The sequence below is a fragment of the Zootermopsis nevadensis genome, unplaced genomic scaffold (genome assembly GCF_977971745.1).
Source record: "Zootermopsis nevadensis isolate Lab colony 2312 unplaced genomic scaffold, Znev_1.0 Znev_ptg000016l, whole genome shotgun sequence".
NCBI classification, from domain to species: Eukaryota; Metazoa; Arthropoda; class Insecta; order Blattodea; family Termopsidae; genus Zootermopsis; species Zootermopsis nevadensis.
This window is the reverse complement of record NW_028259148.1, coordinates 5789687-5811896: the sequence shown is the minus strand read 5'-3', so window position 1 is coordinate 5811896 and position 22210 is coordinate 5789687. Positions and strand designations below refer to the sequence as shown.

General features: G+C 37.3%; 1 protein-coding gene across 8 annotated transcripts in view; it reads left to right on the top strand.

The window, feature by feature from the left end:
• Window positions 1–22210, top strand: part of CadN (neural cadherin) — a 620389-nt gene that overhangs the window by 551583 nt on the left and 46596 nt on the right. For all 8 annotated transcript variants that reach the window (XM_087349487.1, XM_087349486.1, XM_087349488.1 and 5 more), the window contains one exon: window positions 8760–8875. In XM_087349487.1, the coding sequence (XP_087205613.1) occupies window positions 8760–8875 (116 nt within the window). The remainder of the gene's footprint in view (window positions 1–8759; window positions 8876–22210) is intronic.

Here is a 22210-nt window from a genome sequence, read left to right as displayed (position 1 = left end):
TTTTCTTCAGTCGCTTGGACTCCGCCGTTCGTTACAGCGTCATAGGACGTTGTGACCTTGAATCATGCAGTTTGCTGACGGCTACTATATAGTAATAGTATCATACATGTTGTAATGATTTAGTGAGTTGTTAAAAATTATTGCATAGCGAAAATTGCTTACAGGGACGCTAATACGTGTCCTGAACAGTACTTTGTAGCATGCATTGGCTTAGCTGGGAAACATGTGTCAATTAGTACAGTACAGTACATTGCTTCTGCATAGTCGATAATAATTGGACTAGTTGTCATTGGGTGCTGTGAAATATATTGCAGGAATATGAATTTAATATTCACACAACTACGCAATGTCCTGTTATAAATTAGATTGGTCGCATTAAATATTCTGTTGTACGTGCTTCAATTTATGATTAGTTCAGTGATGATTGGAAATAATTCGTTATGAAACACATTTTCATACATACTGCATATAAGAAGATAATGGGTGAATTATACGACTCTATTATTGTGAGAAACAATTGGAAGGGATGAAGGGCTTGGCCAGCGTTACCAATGGAGTTGTATGGAGCATTGGCTTCGCTGATAGCTCCATACAAAAGGGATGGGCTCATGGTGAGAAGTTGCTGCGAGAAAACAATGTAGACAGGAAAGATGTCGTCTACAGGGACTTGGACATATTCGAGACGAAAATTGTCACACTTCTTCACATTCTATAATAGTATAATTTACTTAATTGATTTAAATTATTTTTACAAATATGCTAATATATTTAGTTGCAATTTTCTTGTGTATTAACGTCCTCCGTATTAATGTATTTTATATTCTGCATGTTTTTATGTTTTTATTGTGTCCGTGTGCTCATCTCTGTGCTGTATCTGTAATTGGCCTTCTGGCTGTTGATACAGCACACTAATAATAAAGAATTGAATTGAATTGAAGAATGGAATTGAATTATTATTTTCATCATCATCGCCGCTTAGTAAGGAGGTTGTTCTAGAAATAAATGCAGAGAAAACAAAGTATATGTTTGCGTTTCGTCACCATGATATAGGTCAAAATTTTGCTTACGTCCACTAAAGCGTTAGGGGGGGGGGGGGTTAAAACGTGGCCAGAACGTAACGCTATACCACCTCTCCTCCCCAAGTGCCTACATGGCGTATACCGGAACATTTTTGCTTTTATACTTTTAATAAGTTAAGAGGAGATTGCGTTTTAGGAAAGTTTGCTACTATTTTGCTCAGAAACTCGTGATTCTTGTCTGCTTTTAAAAAAATGTATATTTAATATTGAATATTAAACTGTACATGTGCCAATTTTAATGTATGTGAGATGTCAGGTTCTCAAGATGGCGAAAGTAAAAATGACCGTCTTCTGGAATGTTGCGCCGTGTAGTCTGACATGAGTTTTCCGACGTTTTATGAGTCTCTGGGTTCTGTAAAAAAAAAGGAGAGGGTGACATCGTGCCCAGGTTAGCGACTGCCATCTTCTAAAGAAGTATTCTGCTCCATGTTATTAAGTCTACTTGATTTATGACAATTCATTACACCAAATTGCGAATGTTCGCTTTATGAAACTGCTATGACAATGAGCGTCTTTGATTCTGGAGCCGTGTATATTCGTAATTATATGGTGACGCAAACGAGTTTGTGTATGTCTAGTCCATTGAATTTTATATGTAAATATTTGAGAACGTAGAACTTTCGTGTTTTCCACTACAAGATGAGATGATTACTTTCAATTAACAACTTCTTAACTTGAACTTCTGAGAAGTTTAAGAAACTGCTGTACCGTAACTTCTTTCTCTTGGGTCATAGATGAATAATTTGTTACAAATTTAGATGACCTGCTGTTAGGTTTAGAAGTAAAAACTTCGTTTTGAAATTTTTTCTTCACTGTCTGCGTGAGTAAAACATTTTTTGTTCCGAGGCGATGAAGTTTTATAATGAATTCAGTTCATTTACTTAGAATTTCCGAGTCAACAGGAAAACAAAAAGTAAAACCTTGTACTCTCAAATATGTATGAGCGCGGATACGCGAATCACTAAAGTGACTGTCTACAGGTTGGGCTACCATAGTTCGATCCTCGGTAGGGTCAGGAGATTTTCTCTTCCCTCTCCTTTTCAGCGTGTGAGGGATAAAGCTGTCGGAACGTGAAACTAACAACTCATCCTGTTATCTGTGGTTACGTATTTCAAAGCATAATATGGTGACTACTCGCCTGGAACTTTCTAATTTTTATCTCACAATTTCGCATTTATTTAACATTTTTTTATATTTGTTTCTTTGTGCTGTTAAATGATATGAAACTGTTTACTTCATTTGTAATTATCTTGACGAATAATTAATTGGCGAAACACAAATTCATTGAAAAGTAATAATGTCTAATGCCGAGTATTTATGTCTGGACGTCACACTGAGTACGCCGTCTTGGAATCTGGGTCGCTTTACAGGTTATCTGACCTGAGTTTTTCTTTCTTTATTATATCTTAAAATATGTTGCTGCCGTTTGCTAAATCCACAGCTACTCTCTTTGAATCACTTTCATTTCTTCTTTATTCGTAACAGCGCCGTGATTTAACTTATCAGAACCCGGGACCTGCCGAATATGAACCACTCCTCAGCTATATGCGGTATGAACGTGTTTCGTCTGCAAACATGGCATTAAAATATCCGGTAAACAAAAATTAAGAAACGACGCTCTCAAAATTAAGATTCCAGGTTAACATTTGGAACCATATTTCTCTCACATACATATTTTATTCTCAAAAATTACATTTTCATCTAATAAAATGTTTTGGAAGTATATATATATATATATATATATATATATATATATATATATATATATATATGCTATTCCTACAACTGGAGTACACCTTTATACACTCTTTTCTGACATTTGTGATAACTTCATTACTACCTTACCCAAGCGTTAAGTCCGTGTCATATTTGTGGAAGGTGGTAGAATGCAGGGTCTGCATGTTGAAGCTGTCAATATCTGAAGACTTTAATTATTGCTTGGATGGTGCATCCTGTCAGAGCCCTCTTGACTGAAGGGTTTGGCAGTCGTCCTCTATTCGAGAGCCATCTGGAAGAAACTCAAGAGTCATTCACTCTTATTACAGTTTTATGGAGGGTTCGCCCGCCGTGAATGACACTTTGGCTTCTTTGTTGCTTTCAGATCTTCTTTATGATCCAAGAGTTAAAGATAATTAAGCATTTCTGTTCTTCAGATGGATTGACCTAGATACACACACGAGGTTCCTCTTTCTAGCCAGAGCTGCCTTCATGTAAACATAACAAGATAAAAATATTCTGCAAGATGTAGACTGTACTTCAGTTTATAGATTTCTGTTTTAATTTACATCACTATTTTTGCTAAGTAATTGTATGATTTGAGGTTCTTACAGCGGTGAGTATGAAGATTTCTGTCTTCTGGGTTACGCTGTGTAGTCTGGTCGATGTTTACCAACGTTTCAGAGGTCATACTGCCTCCGTCATCAGAGTATGAAGATTACTGTCTTCTGGGTTGTTGCGCTGTGTAGTCTGGTCGATGTTAACCAACGTTTCCGAGGTCATACTGCCTCCGTCATCAGGGCGATTCTTCATTGTTGTAACATGCATTGCCCCAGTACGGCTGTGAGGTATGGGGTATAGCATATTCAGACAATATTAATTGCTTTTAAACAAAGGCCATCGACAATTATTGGACAGATTGTTTGCCGCAAGCATTGTGACATGTTTTGTGTACGCTGTGCGAATTCATGTCGAGGGCAAACGATACATTACAATTATGATAAACATTGGATTTGTACGGAACGTTATTACTGATAGTGATATGATCTTTGAACAGATGAAGTCTGTGTTTGTTTGACAGGTAGACAATAAATGTGGTTTGTGTGAGTGGACAAAACCAAGTTTCCTGCTCAACCAAAACTCGGCAGCCATCATAAAATCTGTTTACTTTGGTTTCTAAAGGTTAATAGCTTTAAAGTGCAACCCCTTCTTTGTCTGTTTTGGTACGGACTCGTTCAGTTACTAGTATGTATTCAAGAAATATCGCAGAGACGTGCAGTCGTCAGCGAAGGGGAGCGTAACATGAGGGCCATGTCGTTATTCGGAGAACATGTCTGGAAATTCAATTTGTTTGCTGGCTGAAACAGGAAGGGCTGATGCATGTCTTGTTTTCGATTTTACTGGCATTTCTGTGTCATGAATTGCAACTCTATGCGTTCTTTTATTGCATATTAAACTTCTTCGAAATGAGATCATATATGTTATAATGCATACAACGATCTGTGTCCATTGCTGATTCGTCGCTGGGTTTCCGTAGACGTTTTAATGCAAGGAGCGATCTGTTCTGTATTTACAAGATTTATAACTAGGCGGCACCACGGTGATACATAATATAAAATAAGCGTGACGTCACATCCGTTTTAGAAATTGATATGTGTTCGTTTTTTGCATTGTACCATATCCCGCGTGTCAGTCACAGTCCAGCCAAATTGAACGGTTATGTGGCCAGAACCGGAACTGGCAACGGTCCGTCATGTAGGTCACCGCTGTTCTCTGGAGGAATAGCAGGTGTTAAAGTGCCTTGTAATTGTTTACATTGTTAATGGAGTGTACATTGACGTATGTAGATAATTAATCTAGTACACACGAGTAAACGTTTATTAGGAATGTTATATACGAAATAAGCAAATTTATTATTTCACTACAATATCTTTACATCTGCACTTAGGTCTCTCAAGCTGTTCTTTTCATTTCGGGTTTTCCGACTAATTTTATACACATTTCTCATGTGTAATATATGTCCCGTCCATTCCGTCTTTGATTTCATCACCCGAAAAACAAGTTTGTGCAGAGAACTAATTATAAAGCTCTTCTTTGTCCGACGATGATAATGATGATAATTTCACACCTGGTGGTGAGGGATCGTACCACCAGGGGTAAATATTTATCGTAATCTGGTCATATGTAATTGTTAATATTTTTTAGCATTTCGTTCATGAAATTAACGCTCTGCCAACTTTGTCAGTTTCTCCTCAAACAAGACTGGTGATATCTGTGGATGGGTCTAGTGCGAATCGGGAGTGTGGAGTCTGAAGTCAGGCAATCGGTATCGTGTTGGTGCATTTGGCAGAAATTTGGCTTCAATCGCCGTGAAGTTTTCTCGTTTAATTTACTTCATAACGGCGTTTTATAAACTCTGTGCTTCCATTGAGATTTTCAAAGGTAATATTGCAATGAACTGTATAACTGTTCTACACAAAACCGGTCCCCCCCCCCCCCGTTAACTTTGACGGGTCATACTATGCTAGTACAGAAATCAAATTCGTCACATGATATGTTGATTGATGTTTCCAGCATGTTATTTTAATTACTGTGATTCATATACGTGTTACTGAGCCTGGTTTAATTAACTCTTTTAAATTAGCATCGCCTATACGACCTATCATTCCTAATTTAATGACGAATTTAAAATCCAAACTAATTCAGATTTTTATCATCCTGTGACTGGTCGGTGATGTAACTTGTTATTCATGGAGTGATTCGCTGTAAATATCTCAACTCATGAATCAGTAATTCCACTTTCATGTAATCGTGTTAAACGTCTGTTCATAACTAATCGAATGATCTGTTCAGCTTCGCCGTGTTTGTCCAACCGTATCGTTTGTTGACACATAACGAATGACCCCACTATTTAATATAAAATGTCTCTGTATGCATTTAATTTAAGTGTATCAAAATAATTTAATACGCATTATTAGGACATCTGTTTGTAATATTGTAAACTATTTGTTTCATCCGACAACGTTTCACAAACACGAATGCAACTATCGGACGTTTCATACCCGTTGTATTATGTCAGTAGGTTAGATTAAAATCAGTGAACATTATAATAGGAAAATGTGATTGACGAGAAACGTATTACATACGATGCAATAAAAAATGTTCATTACATTTGCCATAAAAACCTCGCGTGAGGAGAGTGTGGCGTGGATGTATGCATACATGGATGGAACGTAAAAGGGGATAATATTAGAATATATAATTAATTAAGAAGTGATATGTTAAAATATGAACTGGAATGAATTGCATAAGAACAGCAGGTAAATACATGTATCGGGTACAAGCAAATTTAAAATAATATGCAGGTCTATGGTAATTTGTACCCAATTTAATAAAATGTTAATTTGTAGTTTTTAATCAGTATTATTTAAGATAACGAACATTGGCTGTTAATTTTCAAAAATAGTGCTGGAGAGATTTCTTGGCCTTTTGAGTCAAAGGGAAAACTATTTTTGGCCCAAGGGAAGAAAATAGACCGTCCTGAGCTAAATAGAAAACATCTAACTAGGCTGTCTTTAAATAATTAATTAGAAATGTGGTGATGCGTTTGCAAAATTTACTTTTAAATCACTGAGGATTAAAGTCGCGTGATACAGCACAGAACGTCCAGTAGTTCAAAATAGATTTTAGTGGCAACGGTTGGTAAGCATGACAACCTAGTCTCAGCACCAAAATGTCGACGCTTCGTCTTTCTTAATGATCATTTCGGCGTGTTTTCCCTTATTTAGAAACGTCAGCACCACAGGGATGTATATAAACTTGGCAAGGAAATTTTCGCATGGAAAGGGAATTATTTTGTGAAACCATTTTAACACAATTAAATTGTGACAAGACTCTGTACTCCCCCCACCCCTGTCTTCTCTTTGAATTGCTCGGTTCCTCCAAGAAAAGCGAAGGAAAGGTACGAAGCAAGTTCAGAACTCCGACTCAGCTCTGATGGTGTGAGTTATCCGATACAGGATTAAAGTTATGCAGTTGCGTATTTCAAACCATGGAAGAAACTTATCACGAGACTTCTATAACGTGATCAGACATGAGGTCTGTCTCTTAGAAACTGAGCTCATATTGTGATGTTTCCGTCTCAGCAACTAAAAATTAACAACTCGATATACGCATTGAGTTTATTTTCGTGTTTGTTCTTCGCAACTCTGATATAATCCGACATTTTAAAATATTTTCATGTTTTTGAAGTAGAAATTTTAGTTTAAAATTTCATGTCAGAAGTGTGAATTTGAGACATGGCGACTTCCCGAAATTCATTTCCAGTGCCTTGAGGATATATCTTAAGAAGCATTACAGCTAGATATGTTAAGTTTTGTGTAACAGGTTTGTAAGAATTGTGTATGTAGCCATCTTAATATTCGCCTCTGTGAGAAACACAAATCTCGCTGGGTAGAATTCATTTCCGCAAAGCCTTAAATTACAATTTTACCCGATGAACCAAATCATATTCTGGTTCTAGCGTGCATGGTTCTGTTATGCCCGTATAAATTCTTAGTGTGATTGACTTTACATCAGTGTGTTCGTATGTAGAATTACAGACCCGTGTCTGCATGAATTGATTTTCATGGGTGCGAAGAACGCATTGCGTAAATGAATGGACTCCAGTGCACCTTTGAACAATGCTCTGTATTATTTATGTACGAGCGACATCTGAGATGAACATATCTCCAGATTCACTACCCTGTGGTCTGCATTGTCTCCTACAATACCGAACTGACAATGGAATGGAATGTTTGTGCACTCGGCTGGACCTGCCTCAGATCACACATACTGAAGCAAGGAGCGAGGCGGATGGTATCCGCTCGCCTATTGTATTTATGTAAACGTTTGTGAAACTGCAGTGGGTCTTCGTGACGGTGGCAGATGACAGTAACTGTCAGCCAGCCATAATTCCACCGGCCACTGTTTGGGAGTGGAACACGTGCTTAGTGTTCTTTTGGGTCGTAACACGTTGTGTAGGTAGATACCAACTTTTCGGAGGAAAGTACTGCCTAAACCGCATTTAGTAATAGTAAGTAAAATGAAATAAGGCCGAAATTTGTAACTGCGAATTTAAGTGAAGTCTAGTAGGACAAAATCTTGCATGCCCGATGTGTGTCACTGTGTAATCCATCTCTGGTTTTGAACTTTTTGTTCAACTATTTGGTGTCTCACATTTATTTTATTTTGGGGAAATTCTACTGTACATTTCCTAACGATTTATATACATTCTTAATCTTTTTTATTCAAGTAAGTTTTAGCGTTTGGTTACGAATCGTCAAACCTTCTTAGGAACTAAAGCGTTTTATATCAGTTTTTAATAATAGGAAGGTTTTTTTCCACTGTTGAGAACCAGAGTAACCAGAATCTTCAACACTACTGTGTCCCTAAGGTGGACATTAATTGATTTGCGACATTAAAATTAACTTACCATATTGAAGTTTGGATAAGGTCACGAGACAGATGTATTATCACGGTTTTCTTTTTATATTCCAGTAAATGAACTACTTTACAAGGTAATATTAAAATTTTAACGATGTAAACAGTTAACAACTGTGGTTTCATTGAGGGCAGAAATGTGGTTCTTGTGGTAAGAATGACATAATACATAGTCATTTTTATCAGCGATGTATGGGTACTCCTTTCGTACAATAGCAGATGCTTCAATGTTATCCATTTGTGCGCAAATTCTGTTAATAATAGTCATACACGTGTGTGGCTTGTGTAATTCAACCTCTAGCGTTTCTCGTTGTGTGTGGCTTCGTGAAGGTTTCATTTTATAGGTTTCCTACGCCAAATAAAGTAACATTTGGGTTCTGGTACAGCAGTGTTAGTTTCAACTTTAATTTTGTTGTGGTTGGTTTTTTTGTCGGCTTAACGTGAAGTTAATAATGAGTGTTGGTTTGTTTGTTTGTTTTGCAGCCTCCCGTATTCGATATGAGATCACAAGCGGGAACATAGGAGGAGCTTTTGCAGTCAAGAACATGACTGGCGCCATCTACGTAGCAGGCGCACTGGACTACGAGACGAGAAAGAGGGTAAGTCGATTCTCGACTTGTACTCATTCCACTTCAGGCACGCGTTGTCTTATGGGTCGAAATTGGATGGGGTAAAAAAATGTCCCTGTAGAATGTGCTACTGAATAAAAATTTCGATTTACTTCACTCTTGCAAACAGATCAGTAGAATTGAGCTGGACAATTTAACAGTTTATTTATTTGAACAATTTCTGGTAGTGTTAAGTATCCATTAGTTGAATGTTTTCAAGCATAACGAGAAGGTTTTGCACTTCCCAGTATTCTTAAATTTTAACATAAAAATCCCTCATACAGATTTATGATTTGGATATGTGTGTGTCAAGACAGTAAAGATATTAACTATATATATATATATATATATATATATATATATATATATATGTAACTGGTAAATTAGCCATCAAGAAAGATGGGAGAATCTAAAGAAGTAGATACACAGTCATTAATAATATCCAATAAGGTCCAAAATCCCTTAATTAAATGTAAAATATTAACACGCACGGGCGAGGATCATGATTTCGCTTCATATAATAAGTGTAATGTTTATTTAAGGCCAGAAAACTTTGAACGCCATAGTGTCTACGCGTCTAGATTTCCAGCACACTAGTTAAACGGAATGCCGTACTGATCCTGGGTCCATCAAAGGGGCTGAATACCTGCAGTTGGTTTGTTGTATGTCAGACTGTTTCCCTTTGAGTTTATACTGAACCGGTTTGTGATTGTACTGTTCTACAGGATTACTGAATTGCTGTTTGAAGATGGTGAGGTTGCGTATCCTCACGTTGTACCTGTGACCCAAATTCGTACCCCGAAAGCCTCAAATTGTCGGTTTAGCACTGTTTAGTTAAGGGGTCTAATTATTCTTGTTAACACTGACACACAGAAGTGTTCTGATATTGAAAATAGTTGCATAAAATATAACGTTTATAATTTAAATTTATCTCTATTTCTGCGTCACTGTAATGCCCATTCTTCGCTTCAGGCTAGTGTCTCCCCCCTGCATTAATAAAATACAAAATCTATTCCACATTTCCATTTACGCAGTTAGAACGAAATACGGAATGTCATTGTAAATTATGCAGAATATTTCTCTTCGACCATTGTCGATTGATTATACCTGCTTCTGTCTGGCCGTGGGGACACAGCAGTTTCCGTAATTTTATGATATTCCCCTGAAATAAGTCCTGGTCACTCCCCTGACAACGTGAGGATTTATTTAGCAATCAATTGCATTGTCTCGCTGTAGCAGCGTGTTGTTGGCGAGGGTAGTTTGGTTTGTTGTGAATATACAGGCGCATTGCAGGTATATGCTTTAAACGATCTGGTTTGTAATGGACCTGAGGCCTGACTTATTTCTTCTGGTGCATTGACTTATGTAACTTAATCTGAAATACATGGCACCTGTTCCTCGAAAATAAGACTATATATTTACCTCTCAGTAAAAAATAGCGTCTATTAGGTTAATTTGATTTTTCAATCTTATCAGTGATTTTTTTTTTTTTGAGGGGGGGGATAACTGTTGGTAGAATTATTTGTTCTTGCTTTTAATACCGGATTTACTCGATTTTAAGACGCACTTTTTTACATTTTAGAATTTTTGAAGTGGCGTTCGTCTTACATTTGTTGGCGTTTAAGAATCGTTGTCAAAGAATTATGTGTAAAGTTCAAAGAGGTTCTTAATGCTTTTAAAACTAGTTATGGACATTAAACACAAAGATAGTGGCAATGAAAATTCCGGAAGTGTTGAAAATTTACAACTGCTATTGTAATAATACGTATTTTTCCCCTGAAGACCTATTACTAAATCATGGACGCTTCTTAAAATCGAGAAAATATGTTATGCTGTTCGTGTTATGAACCACGCCATGATGTCGTAAAAAGGACACATGTAATTGTAAGTCCTTCGTAATAGATGTAAACTATTAGACGCTAATAATGAAGGTGGTTTAGGGGTAAATGTAGAGTGAACTAAGGCTTATATTTCCATGACTCGGTAACACAAAATCATAATAAAAAGTTATTTAATAAACGCTTTCTAAATATGACAGGGTTAAAATATCTGGGAACGACAGTAATCATTAAAAATTACATCCACGAGGAAATTAACATGAGGTTTAATTTGGGAAGAGCTTGTTGGCTCTGGGTTTAAAATTCCGTCTCCTCCCATCTCCTGTATGAAACAGGCAAAAATTAATTTTGTATACTTTAATTTTAAACGTTCTGTATGATAAATGCTGTATAATAAAAGTGACATGAGCTATCATTGGCCTTTGGTCTCCTATCCTACAGTATCGAACATAAACTGTCGGTGTTAATTCGGTGAAATGGATATATCGAAATTTAGAGTTGATTCATGTTTATAAATATCGGATAACTGAGTATTGGTACGTGCGGGCAGTACTTGATATCAAGCATCTGCCTGCATTTCCAGCCTTTGTACTTTTAAATGTAACGTAGATTTTACGTTCTTGAGTTATCCATAGTTGAAAAGCTTGTCAAGAAATTCTCCGCATTTTGTGGGACCCAAAGGTTCCTTGTCGTGTTCGGAAATGGCCGCACTAGGCCATATCTTGAGCCTTATTTTTAACACTTTCGAAATTTAATTGTCTTCAGCTCTCTTCTCGATAAAAAATAAATAGTAGGTTTACAGTAACAATTCCCGAAGCTGCTATATAGACCAGGTTCTTAACGGTTATATGAATTACCATTCAAAGCCTAATGGTAACTGTATGTTCCACCTGTTTTGTTAATCAACAATCCTGAATTTCGCCCACGAAGTGTGTTTATGGGTTTCATGTGAGTAAACATCGTTAGCCGAGTGGTTTACGTAATGGTTATAGGTTGTGTTTCCTTTGCGGTACGGACTGTCAAAACGAGCTTTGACTGCAAGGCGTTAAATCTATAGGATGACGACTAACGTGTATTAGTGCAGTAACAAACTTCTTGGACTTTGTCCATCGTCCTGATTTTTTTAAATTAAAACAACTTTCTGGAGACTGGAATCTATCTTCGTCCTCAGGTAAAACCTTGCCAGGGAAATCGCACTTATGACGGAGGCGGTATGCACCTCTGAAACGTCAGTCAGTTTCTACCAGGCTGCACGGTGCAACATTCCGGAAGAGAAGCGCCTTCATACTCGCCGCTGGGGAATATTAAAACTCAGTCTTTAACTGTTAGTGGGACTCCCCCCCCCCCTCCCCAAGCGGCCACACATCAGTTCGATATAGTCGATATAGACCATCTGACCATCGGTAAAAATCATTTCCCACTTCCGCTTTTCAGCTTTTCGACGATACATTTCCTCCCAAGCGTTTTAGCTGATTGTTCAGTCTCTGAACTCGCATACCACGTATATGAAATTGAGTTATCAGGAAACGTGTTTAACACTAAAATTTCTGAAGTGGAATGGGAGACAGTAATTTGACTTTTCAGTATTTTCATATAACATGTATGTTTGTTTTACAGCAAATAGATCTCTATAATGTATTGGAATAATTGATGATTACTTTACAGGTAATACACTCAGGGCAGAGAATCGCTGGAAACTTGTGTAAGCCTGACATAAATTTGAAGGCATAGGTTGGCTGTTTTAAGGTTAACCCTTTAAAGCCCAATGGTAACTTTACTTACCATCTGCTGTAATAATCAGTAACGCTGCGTTTAGTATGATCAATTTTGTACGAGTCTCAGTGTGAAAATAGATTATTTCCTTAAACAGCCAGTTGATCTTTGTATTGGTGAAGTGTCGAGTTTTCTTTGCGGTATGGACTGAATTATTAAATACTATTAGACGAGCTGGTTTGTGAGCTGTTTTCATCAGTCAGTACTGCCACCAGCAAATCTCTGCTCACTGTGGCTTCTTCGTTCAGCATGTGTGAAATATTGGGTTGATAGATGAATCGATTAATATTTTGTTTGTTGGTCAATTGATGGATGGATGAATGGTTATGGTTGGATTGAGTGATGAATTTGTACGCTTTTTGATGGATGGTTGTTACGGGTTGATTGATGGGCGGATTTATGAATGTGTGAGTAGAATAAATTATATTTTAGATTTTGACCTTACACGTTTTGGGTCGGAATTTTAACTCTGCATACTTGGGATTACATTTCATCTAATGCTTTGTATTTTCTGGTGGACGGTAGAGTGACATGGAAAATAAATGTCACGTGACATCAGAATTTGTTTAAATTAGTTATGGCCGTTAATGGTTTTATCCTATCCAAGAATCTTCAGAGCACGAGTTATGCAAGAAGTTATTCGTACAGCTGAACTAGTTGGTATTTGCTCTTCTGGTATAAGATTGTTGATATGGTTGTTTGAGATTTTTTTACATTGCTGATGTAGATGTTGATTTTCTCGGGCGTAATGTCGTGTAGACTTGTAGGTAGATACCAACGTTTCGGAGGGGTATACGAACTCCATTGTCAGAGCTGAATTCAGTATGTTCTTTCGAAACGTCAGTATCTACCTACAAGTCGAAAACCCACAAGACCAATATCAACATTATTAAAAATATTGTTTTAATCCAGACTGAATTTAACTGATCCTTAGAGTACCCACTTCTGATAATTTTCTGTGGTTTGTTTTCTGAGTAAGCAGCAGAATTACGAAGTAAGGTAGCAAAGAAAATAGTAAAAGGGGGTGTTGAATAGAAGTAGGTACAGTGGATAAATAGGTGTGTTTTCCGTAAATGGTATAATGACAATGGATAAATTATTTCAGTATAATGAATCAAATATAGTCTAAGGCCTTTAGAGGCTCTTAACTATTAAGAACTCTTGAATGGAACTAAGATGGTGGAAAACAATGGCTGCTATGGAATACGAACTAATACGGAATATCGTGCGAGCATTAAATTAAATTTTCTATAACGTAGCACAATATGCCAGGTAAATGAGGTACGAATATCCCCTACACTGACTTCATTTAGCAGCTTTTATAGAACGTATTGAGTACTGAAAACAAATTGATGTTAAAGTTATGTCAGTATCGGTTATTGGATCAAATGCCTGTTGTAATATATCTCCCAGATATTAGTTATTGATTTTTATCTTGTATTATGTATGAGCCACTGAATATATTTTCTGTAGTTTATAAACTTTGCCTTAGTTTATTTCGTATTTTTATTATTTCTTTCAACTTCGTTTCCTGAGCTATATGAACGAGGTTTGGTGTAACGGTGACTGTCTAGTCTACATTGGTGTTCATTCATGGGGTAGTCTGTTCGAATCTGTGACGGGTTTAAATCTATACTGAGATTCCTCTTATTCGTCCCTGTCTCTAAACGAATGGCGTACGTCAGGACCGGCTTTATCAAAATCTTCACCTAGTCAACATTTATGATCAGCTTCACAGTTCGTTCGCGCTGTCACACTAGTGCAGTTGAAGTATTGTGGTTAATCAACTTGAGTCATGCATTGTTCCTTCAGTATTATGTGGGTGCTTGTAAAAATGTCATTTTCATATGCCCGCACTCTTAATGTGGCAGGTTCATATATGTAGATACATATTTATGGCCATTCGTACCCCCTGAGACGAAATTTTGCTCTCTGTCGTCATTTGTTTTTATAAATGAGGGTGTGCGACTGGTAATAAAAGGTTGGGTAACATGAAACATTAGAACATATTAACAAAACAGGAAGACCATCTTGAAAGAATGGAGAATGAACGATTACCAAATAAAACCATAGGTAGATGAAACGTGAGGAGACCCTGAATGAGATGGAATAATCATGATCTTACATGGACGAAAGTAGCTTTCCATTATTTCAAAGTCAGTAACTCATGGAGCTGGCTACCCATCTCCAACTAGGACCGAGATTAAGAATGCATGGAGTTATACGCCCACTTGCTAACAAATCTTTATGTCGGAGCTCTTAATTATGCACAGAGACAGCTTCATGTTTTAACTTTATTCCCAGGAGAAGAACAACCATATTTGCTACTGTATAGTAACAACGCGTATTGATTTAATTTCCATGAAAATACGTTTCTTGTAGGTTTCGAGGTTTAAGCATCTCAGTTACTCATTACAGCAGAGTTTTCGCTTTGCAAATTTGATTGGCTAATCATTAAACAGCAGCAGGGCATGAGAACGGCAACGTTGCAGGTTAACCTAGTTCTTGAGGGCCTGTGGTTTTATTAATCCTCAAATGCTCTAGACCCAGAGATTCCCGCATCTTGGTGTTGACCCCCGGACATTTTAAACTGAAAGCAGTTTGATTTGAGATTGTCCGGAACATGGTTTTGCTTTTATTTCTACTTGGAAAAGATTTTCCATACCAGTCCGTCGCGTCGTGCGAAAGCATTTGCTTTGTCGACTGACTTTGCAAGATGGAAGCCAACGGTGGTGTCAGGAAAGTTTCAGTATCGGCGAGGCGCTAATACTTTTCAGCGTAAAACAAAGCAAGAAAGTTTGAAATTAAGTAATTAGTGTAAAACTAAATGTCTGTATTAAAGGAACTTTTGCTGTGATGTAATAACGTACACTGATTATATTTAAAAGTGGAAGTACTGTAATCAGCGATGTGTGTGTCAGTCACTGTTCGCTTTCTGCCGGTTTATAATCACTGCATTGATGATGGATTTCACGCACAGTGAGAAGACAGTGATGAGCTTACAGGGCTGTCCGTCGTCTGTAGTGCCGGTGCTTAGGATATCACGCGTCTGGCCTCTGAAGATATGAATGATGGTGTTTTAGCATCGCGTGAACTCCGAGGCCGAGGCAAGCGTGCTTCACCTACCAGGACTCCTGGGAAATGTGTTGACTATCAGTGGATATAGATTTATTAAACGAATTGCTCTCTGTGTCAGCTAATTGCTTCCGTTTTCAAGGCTTTGTTTCCAGAAAGGTACAAAGGCAATTAGAGCTTGCATTTCTATATTCACGAAGAAATTAAGAGCAGACTACGGTTGCGAAAAAGTTTATACTATTCAATTCAAAATAATTTGTTCTTATCTAAACACCTAAATATTAAAACATACAGGTTCTTCTGTTTTGCATGGTGGTTTTTTCTGAGTGTAATATTTGGTCTCTCACTCTAGTGGGAAAACGTAGGTTGAGAGTAATTTAGAACAAAGTGAGAATAATATTTAAACCCAAGAGAGAAGTAACAAGATTACAAGAAGTGTGAGGAGCTTGTGACTGCTACTCATTACCAAGTGGTATTGGGACGATGAAATCAAGGTTGTTGAGAAGGGTAGTACTTGTAGGTACGCCTCGAGGATGTAAAAACAGTACACACAAATTTAATTTAATATCTAGCAGGAGGACACAGTTTGGAAGAATTATGCATGTTCACTGAATTAATACTGGCACTGCTGTCAAATATGGTTTGTGTTTTCGTGTGGATTGGGGTTAACTGGCTCGGGATAGAGGTCGATAACGGGTTATTCTGGACACTATAACGAAATAGTATTTTCCGTAAAAGACTAGAGATTCTGACCCATTAAGCGTTCTGTTACTCCATTCTTTCTTATGCTGTCAGCTTCATTTATCTTGGCGTCTTATGGAAAGAGAGTTTATCATGACGCGCTCTCACAGCCGTCCAATATATCATTTATCCTTTAAGTATTTCGCACGTATAACAGTGGAACAAACATCGTCACTCATGATATCTTATGGATGAATACCCGCTTTGCCATCCCGTTGCTTAAACCGTGCCGTAACGAACCGGGCCAAAATCACATCTGAGTGCAGATGCCAAGTGAACTGACGCGGATAATAGTTGGGGTGTAGGCTCAGAGGCTCCTAATAGTAGGTTAAATTTAATAATTTTGTTTATATTTTCGTCTGTTGTAGCCGGGTAGTAGGACAGCAGTCATTGTTTCGAAAATGCAACAGAGCATCGTTCCTGTGGAAAACAACATTAATTGTTCATGCATCGCCAAGCTTTTCACTGCATTCGCGCACTTTTGCTTCGCTTGTTTTAATCCACTTCACTTTGCGAGTAGCGTTTATATGGTAATCCTCACGGCTTAAAAGTTAAAACGACTTCAAATTAACGAATTCGCTCTCGTCAATTCTCTCTGCAGCAAATGGCGGCTGGAAAGCGGCCAACTGTTCGCACGTCCGTCCAATCAAAACCGCTGAATTCTGCTGGTCCATGCATTTTTAGTTTTGTTATATCTTACTAAAGCGCTTTGTCTCCAAGAGAACGGTAACTCAAGTTCAGTAGCTCGTTTGCCTTTTTGCTTTTCTCCTGACAGCAAGAAACCTTTTTAAATAATTCGACAAGTTATTCGATCTTGAAAGAGAACGGTTTGTGTGGCTGCAGCTTAATACTTACCATATTTTGTCAGAATAGCTTTCGTGAGATTTCAGGTTCTGATGGCGGCGAGTATGGATATGTCTGTAAGATTTGAGGTTTTCACAGCGGTGAGTATGAAGATTTCTGTCTTCCGAGTTGTTGCGATGAATCACCCTGATGACGGAGGCTGTATGGCCTCTGAAACGTTGGTAAACATCTACCAGACTACACAGCGCAACAACCCAGAAGACAGAAATCTTCATACTAAGAATCGCCCTGATGACGGAGGCAGTATGACCTCCGAAACGTTGGTAAACATCTACCAGACTACACAGCGCAACAACCCAGAAGACAGAACTCTTCATACTAAGAATCGCCCTGATGACGGAGGCAGTATGACCTCCGAAACGTTGGTAAACATCTACCAGACTACACAGCGCAACAACCCAGAAGACAGAAATCTTCATACTAAGAATCGCCCTGATGACGGAGGCAGTATGACCTCCGAAACGTTGGTTAACATCTACCAGACTACACAGCGCAACAACCCAGAAGACAGAAATCTTCATCGCCCTGATGACGGAGGCAGTATGACCTCTGAAACGTTGGTAAACATCGACCAGACTACACAGAAGACAGAAATCTTCTTGAATATGTCTGTCTACTGACATATTTCCCCTGGTAGTATTTTAGCCTAGTAGTCTGTACGAGACTGCATGGCTCAACATCCTAAAAAAATAGTCATCTTCAGATAAACTTTGATTTGATATTCCCATTATGGCATAGTATCTTCTGCCTTTGGTATTTTATGTAAGCTGCAGTCAAAATGGTATCACTTCTCCTGTCCATGTCTTTGCTTATGAAATTTAAGCTAACGAGCACAGTTCTAGTGACATGACTAAGAATTAATCGATTTTCGATTAATCTATTTACGTGTTTATCGAAGATTAATGTTGCAATTGTGTATAGTACTGATGAACATTGGAACATGACGAAGCTTTGGATAGGTACACATCATTGAACTCTTTCATTATCTTAATTAAATCGGGAGATCCAACAATTTCAATGCGTATGACATCGCTCAAGTGCATTGGCTGGAAATCTCGTACGTTCTCGCGTGTTACGTAGTCACTGGATGATGTGACGTCTCCTTCTCTCAGTTGATGGTACCATCATGCTCCTCAGTTACTTTTGTGGTGAGTCAATAGTATAATCCGATGTAACTGCGAACTTGATTAATTAAATGTCTATGCCAAGTTTACTTTGTCTTTAACTGTTGAGTCGATGGTGAATTAGAGGAACCACCAATTTCTCTACCCGTATCGACATATAAGGAACACGAGTTTCCTAAATTTAATGGCCTCAGAGAGTGTTATGTGAATATTTAGGTTCTCGTGGCGGTGGTATTCTGGGGTGGTAAACGCCTACATGACTACCAATGTTACCCCTCACTATGCTTTCTCTATTTCCACTACATCTAGCTGAAATGTAGGTTGTAGGTTGGCAATAACAAAACTTTGTGTTGAGCAGTAATACAGTTTATTGCACCATTAAATTTGAAAATCTTACTTAAAATGCATTTATAAAATTGCATTATAAAGTGAATTAAATGTAAAAAAATCTTAACTGCGACTTAAGTCACATTCATCCCCGTTTACTTATGTTTCTTTCCTTTTCGCTCTGAATTGACTGAAGAGATTTCTATAGAAGAAACTCTCATAAAGCTAAATGCAAAGTGTAGAATCATTGAATAAAATAACGTCCCCTGTGTTTGAAACTGGTGTCAGTAAAATATTTATGTGCGTATTTAAGCCAGAATTCAGTTAATTGAGTTTAATTAAAGAAAGACCCCAAGCTTATGTCGTTTGAGGCATGGTGTATGGTAACTTGAAATCTTACTTAAAAACATTTTTAATTTATTTGTGCGTTGTAAACTTATAATCTGCTTTTAAAAATATATTTTGAAAACAAAGGTACAGCTAGGATGGGGAAATTCATTTAATGACCCTGTGAGCCGTTTATTGAATAGCCTGTATTGAAGCGCATTCATAATAATTCAATTCAATTCTTTATTATTAATAATAATAATAATATACGTTGAAATGCTGTGCGATTATTTTGTCAAGACTTGTAAAGTTGTCTTTAATCTTTTGACGCTTACCTTCGTGAAATGTATTGCTGCTCGCATCTGAAATTATACGCTGTGCAGGTATTGAAAAATAGTTCCCATTAACAAATTCCATTTCCAGAAGCTACACGGTACCTTGCTTTATTTGTTCGTAAAATGATTTAATTTCGTCTAAAATTTATTTGGTCATAAATGGTGGCCTCATATTTCATACGTTTCCAGGAGCATGTGTCAAGTTTGATTAAGTAGCTACATTAGTTTTGTAGAATTCAACAGTTGTTGCTGGATTTAGGTCCCCTGGTTTCAAACCTCTGCGTTTTGGTAGTAAGAGCAATATTTCATTGTCCTTGAATAAACTGCCATAGTATGGGAAAAGCTGCCACCTAGTAGCCATAAGAAGAAAGTCAGACACGTTTTGTCCAATCGGAATAATGGATCTATCATTCATAAAATTATGAAGAATAATGGCGCTATGTTAGATCTTGGAATGTTTTGCACGCTTTTCGACTCCAAATTTAACCTTATTTTTAACCGATAACTAATGATACAAGTCATACTAGAGTTTCTGGTGCCGTAATATTTTATCACTAAAAAATCTGATTACACAATACTGATCTCTGCGTACTGAAATTCTGAAATGCTTTAAACATTGTGTCTTTATAGTCCTTCAGTGATGAAATATACCCTAAATTCAAGTGTGTTTTAAAAATAAATTTTGAAGTTTCGTTACATCTGTCCGCAATATCATCGCCAGATTTACGAAAGGTACTTAGGTATGTAGTCTGGTAGTTTAACGACGTTTTCATAGGTGCTTCCTGCCTCCATCAACAGAGCGATTGTCTCTGAAACGTCAATAAACATACCAGTTTACACAATGCAACGTCCCAGAGGATATCCGTCTTCATGTTTGGCACCGTGTTGAGAACCAGAAATCTCGTCACATGAAGTTAAAAGTTTGTAAACATCTTATCATCTTGTTTGTCTTGTATTTGTTGCAATTTGGAATTTAAAGGATTAGTGATGCTCGCGATATTTGTGGACACGAACTGTAATCGAATGGATGGAACCTGCTCTATATCTGTTGGTTACATTCGCTGCAAATTGGAAGGCGTTTCTCTCGCACACTTCGGAGCAAACTCAATTCTCGTGTCCAAGTGTCTTATTTTTCTTACTGCACAGTTTGTAATTTTCAGTCTGAAAGCATGCAGCATAGAATTGTTAATTCTGAACTCTGGGTGTTAAAACTACTAAGCTAGCGATAAGACGACGAAATGAGAGAGGTGTAGAAATTATTGACTTGATGGTAATTTCTATTACTGCAAGTATTCGTCAAAGTTTAAAAGTTTAAAGATTAGAAAAACGTGGTTTCTCTCATGGATTATACATTTTAATACTGTTTTTATTATTATTATTGTTATTACGTACTGCAATGACCTTCATGTTCATTCATTGCAGATGAATGTCCATTGTTGCGAGGCGAACAACGCTACAGATCACTTCAACAATATAAACATTCAAACAAACGCTAATGTTTATTTTTTAAATTGAACTCAACGCGAAAATAGTTGAAATCAATATCATACCGTATAGCTTTTATAAACGGGTGGTTGGAATTATAAATCCAATTCGGATCCTACTATTAGTAACCTGATATGAGAGTTTTACGTATGCTTTCGATAAAATGAGGAGATGAAAAACTGTTTAACCAGCCCACATCGTAATCTCTAAACAAAACGATTGACAGAAAAAATTAAAATTCAGCTCGGAAACGGTTGAAATTAAGTTTATGCAACATAGCTTTTATGAAGCAGTGTTTTTGAACTGATAGATTTATGTCTATCGATTAGTAATTTGGTATTAGAGTTCTCAGTTTTCTGTCGAGGCGATGACAATATGAACAATTTACAGACAACCCACATCCTAACCTTTGAACGTATGTCTGTGAAGTAACTTCAGGGTAGTGTAATTCCTGTGACGCTTCGTACAAAGTTTGAATGACTCATTGGAGCGGTCCACGGATCCCTTTGCTAACAGTTGAACATCACACCTGGTACCCAAAGACCAGGACCTAATAGCCACAGACCCCAAACGAGACATGTTCAGTAGTTCAGTTCTCCGGACTCCCAACATATTAATCATAAATGCCTACAAGGCGACCGCCCTCACTTATATGTGCTGCCTCAAATATGAGAAATGGACTTAATGTAAAGCTGCTTTTTACGCAAACACTCTAACAAATAAGTTCTTTACACCTGTCTGAAGTCGTTTGCTATAATGTCAAATCACAATGATTTATCACGTACCATTTAAGTATTTGACACTACACTATAGATTTATGTTAGCTGACTTCATGTTGCAGACTCATTCTTGAGAAGCTGCTAGTTGCTAAGGCGGTCAACGAATAACCTGGTTGAAAGTAGCCCAGATATTTTTGTATGTGTTCACAAAAACCTGCAACAGGATCGTATCCTAAGACAGTTTAATCCAGTCCATATGCTTACATCGTATTTTTCTGGGGTAATTTTTAATAATAAATCTCCCATGTACACACATGTAAACTTATGTTGAGGATTCCCGACGAAAATTGTATGGCGTAAAAACATTTCTTGTTTCACTGTGTATGCGTCTCTTACCCACTCATTTGTCTATTAGGTAACAACTACAGATTATGAAACTTTTCGTATAATGGTTACTTTCTTATCGTGCTGTAAAAACATTATATTTCTTTTCAATTTTACATATTTTATTAGATATTTTAATTAATTTCCAAAATGTATTTGAATTAAAATGATCATGGGCGTGTAGTTGGTTTTTCTCAGTTCCATTCAAATATTGATGGTACCTTAAAATAGGCTACGGCCGTCTCCAAATACTGACTGGAGTAGTGGGTTATAATGAACGCGGTAACTGGCCTTAAGGATCCATAAAAAGCCAGTAATTTTTTGCCAAGCATAA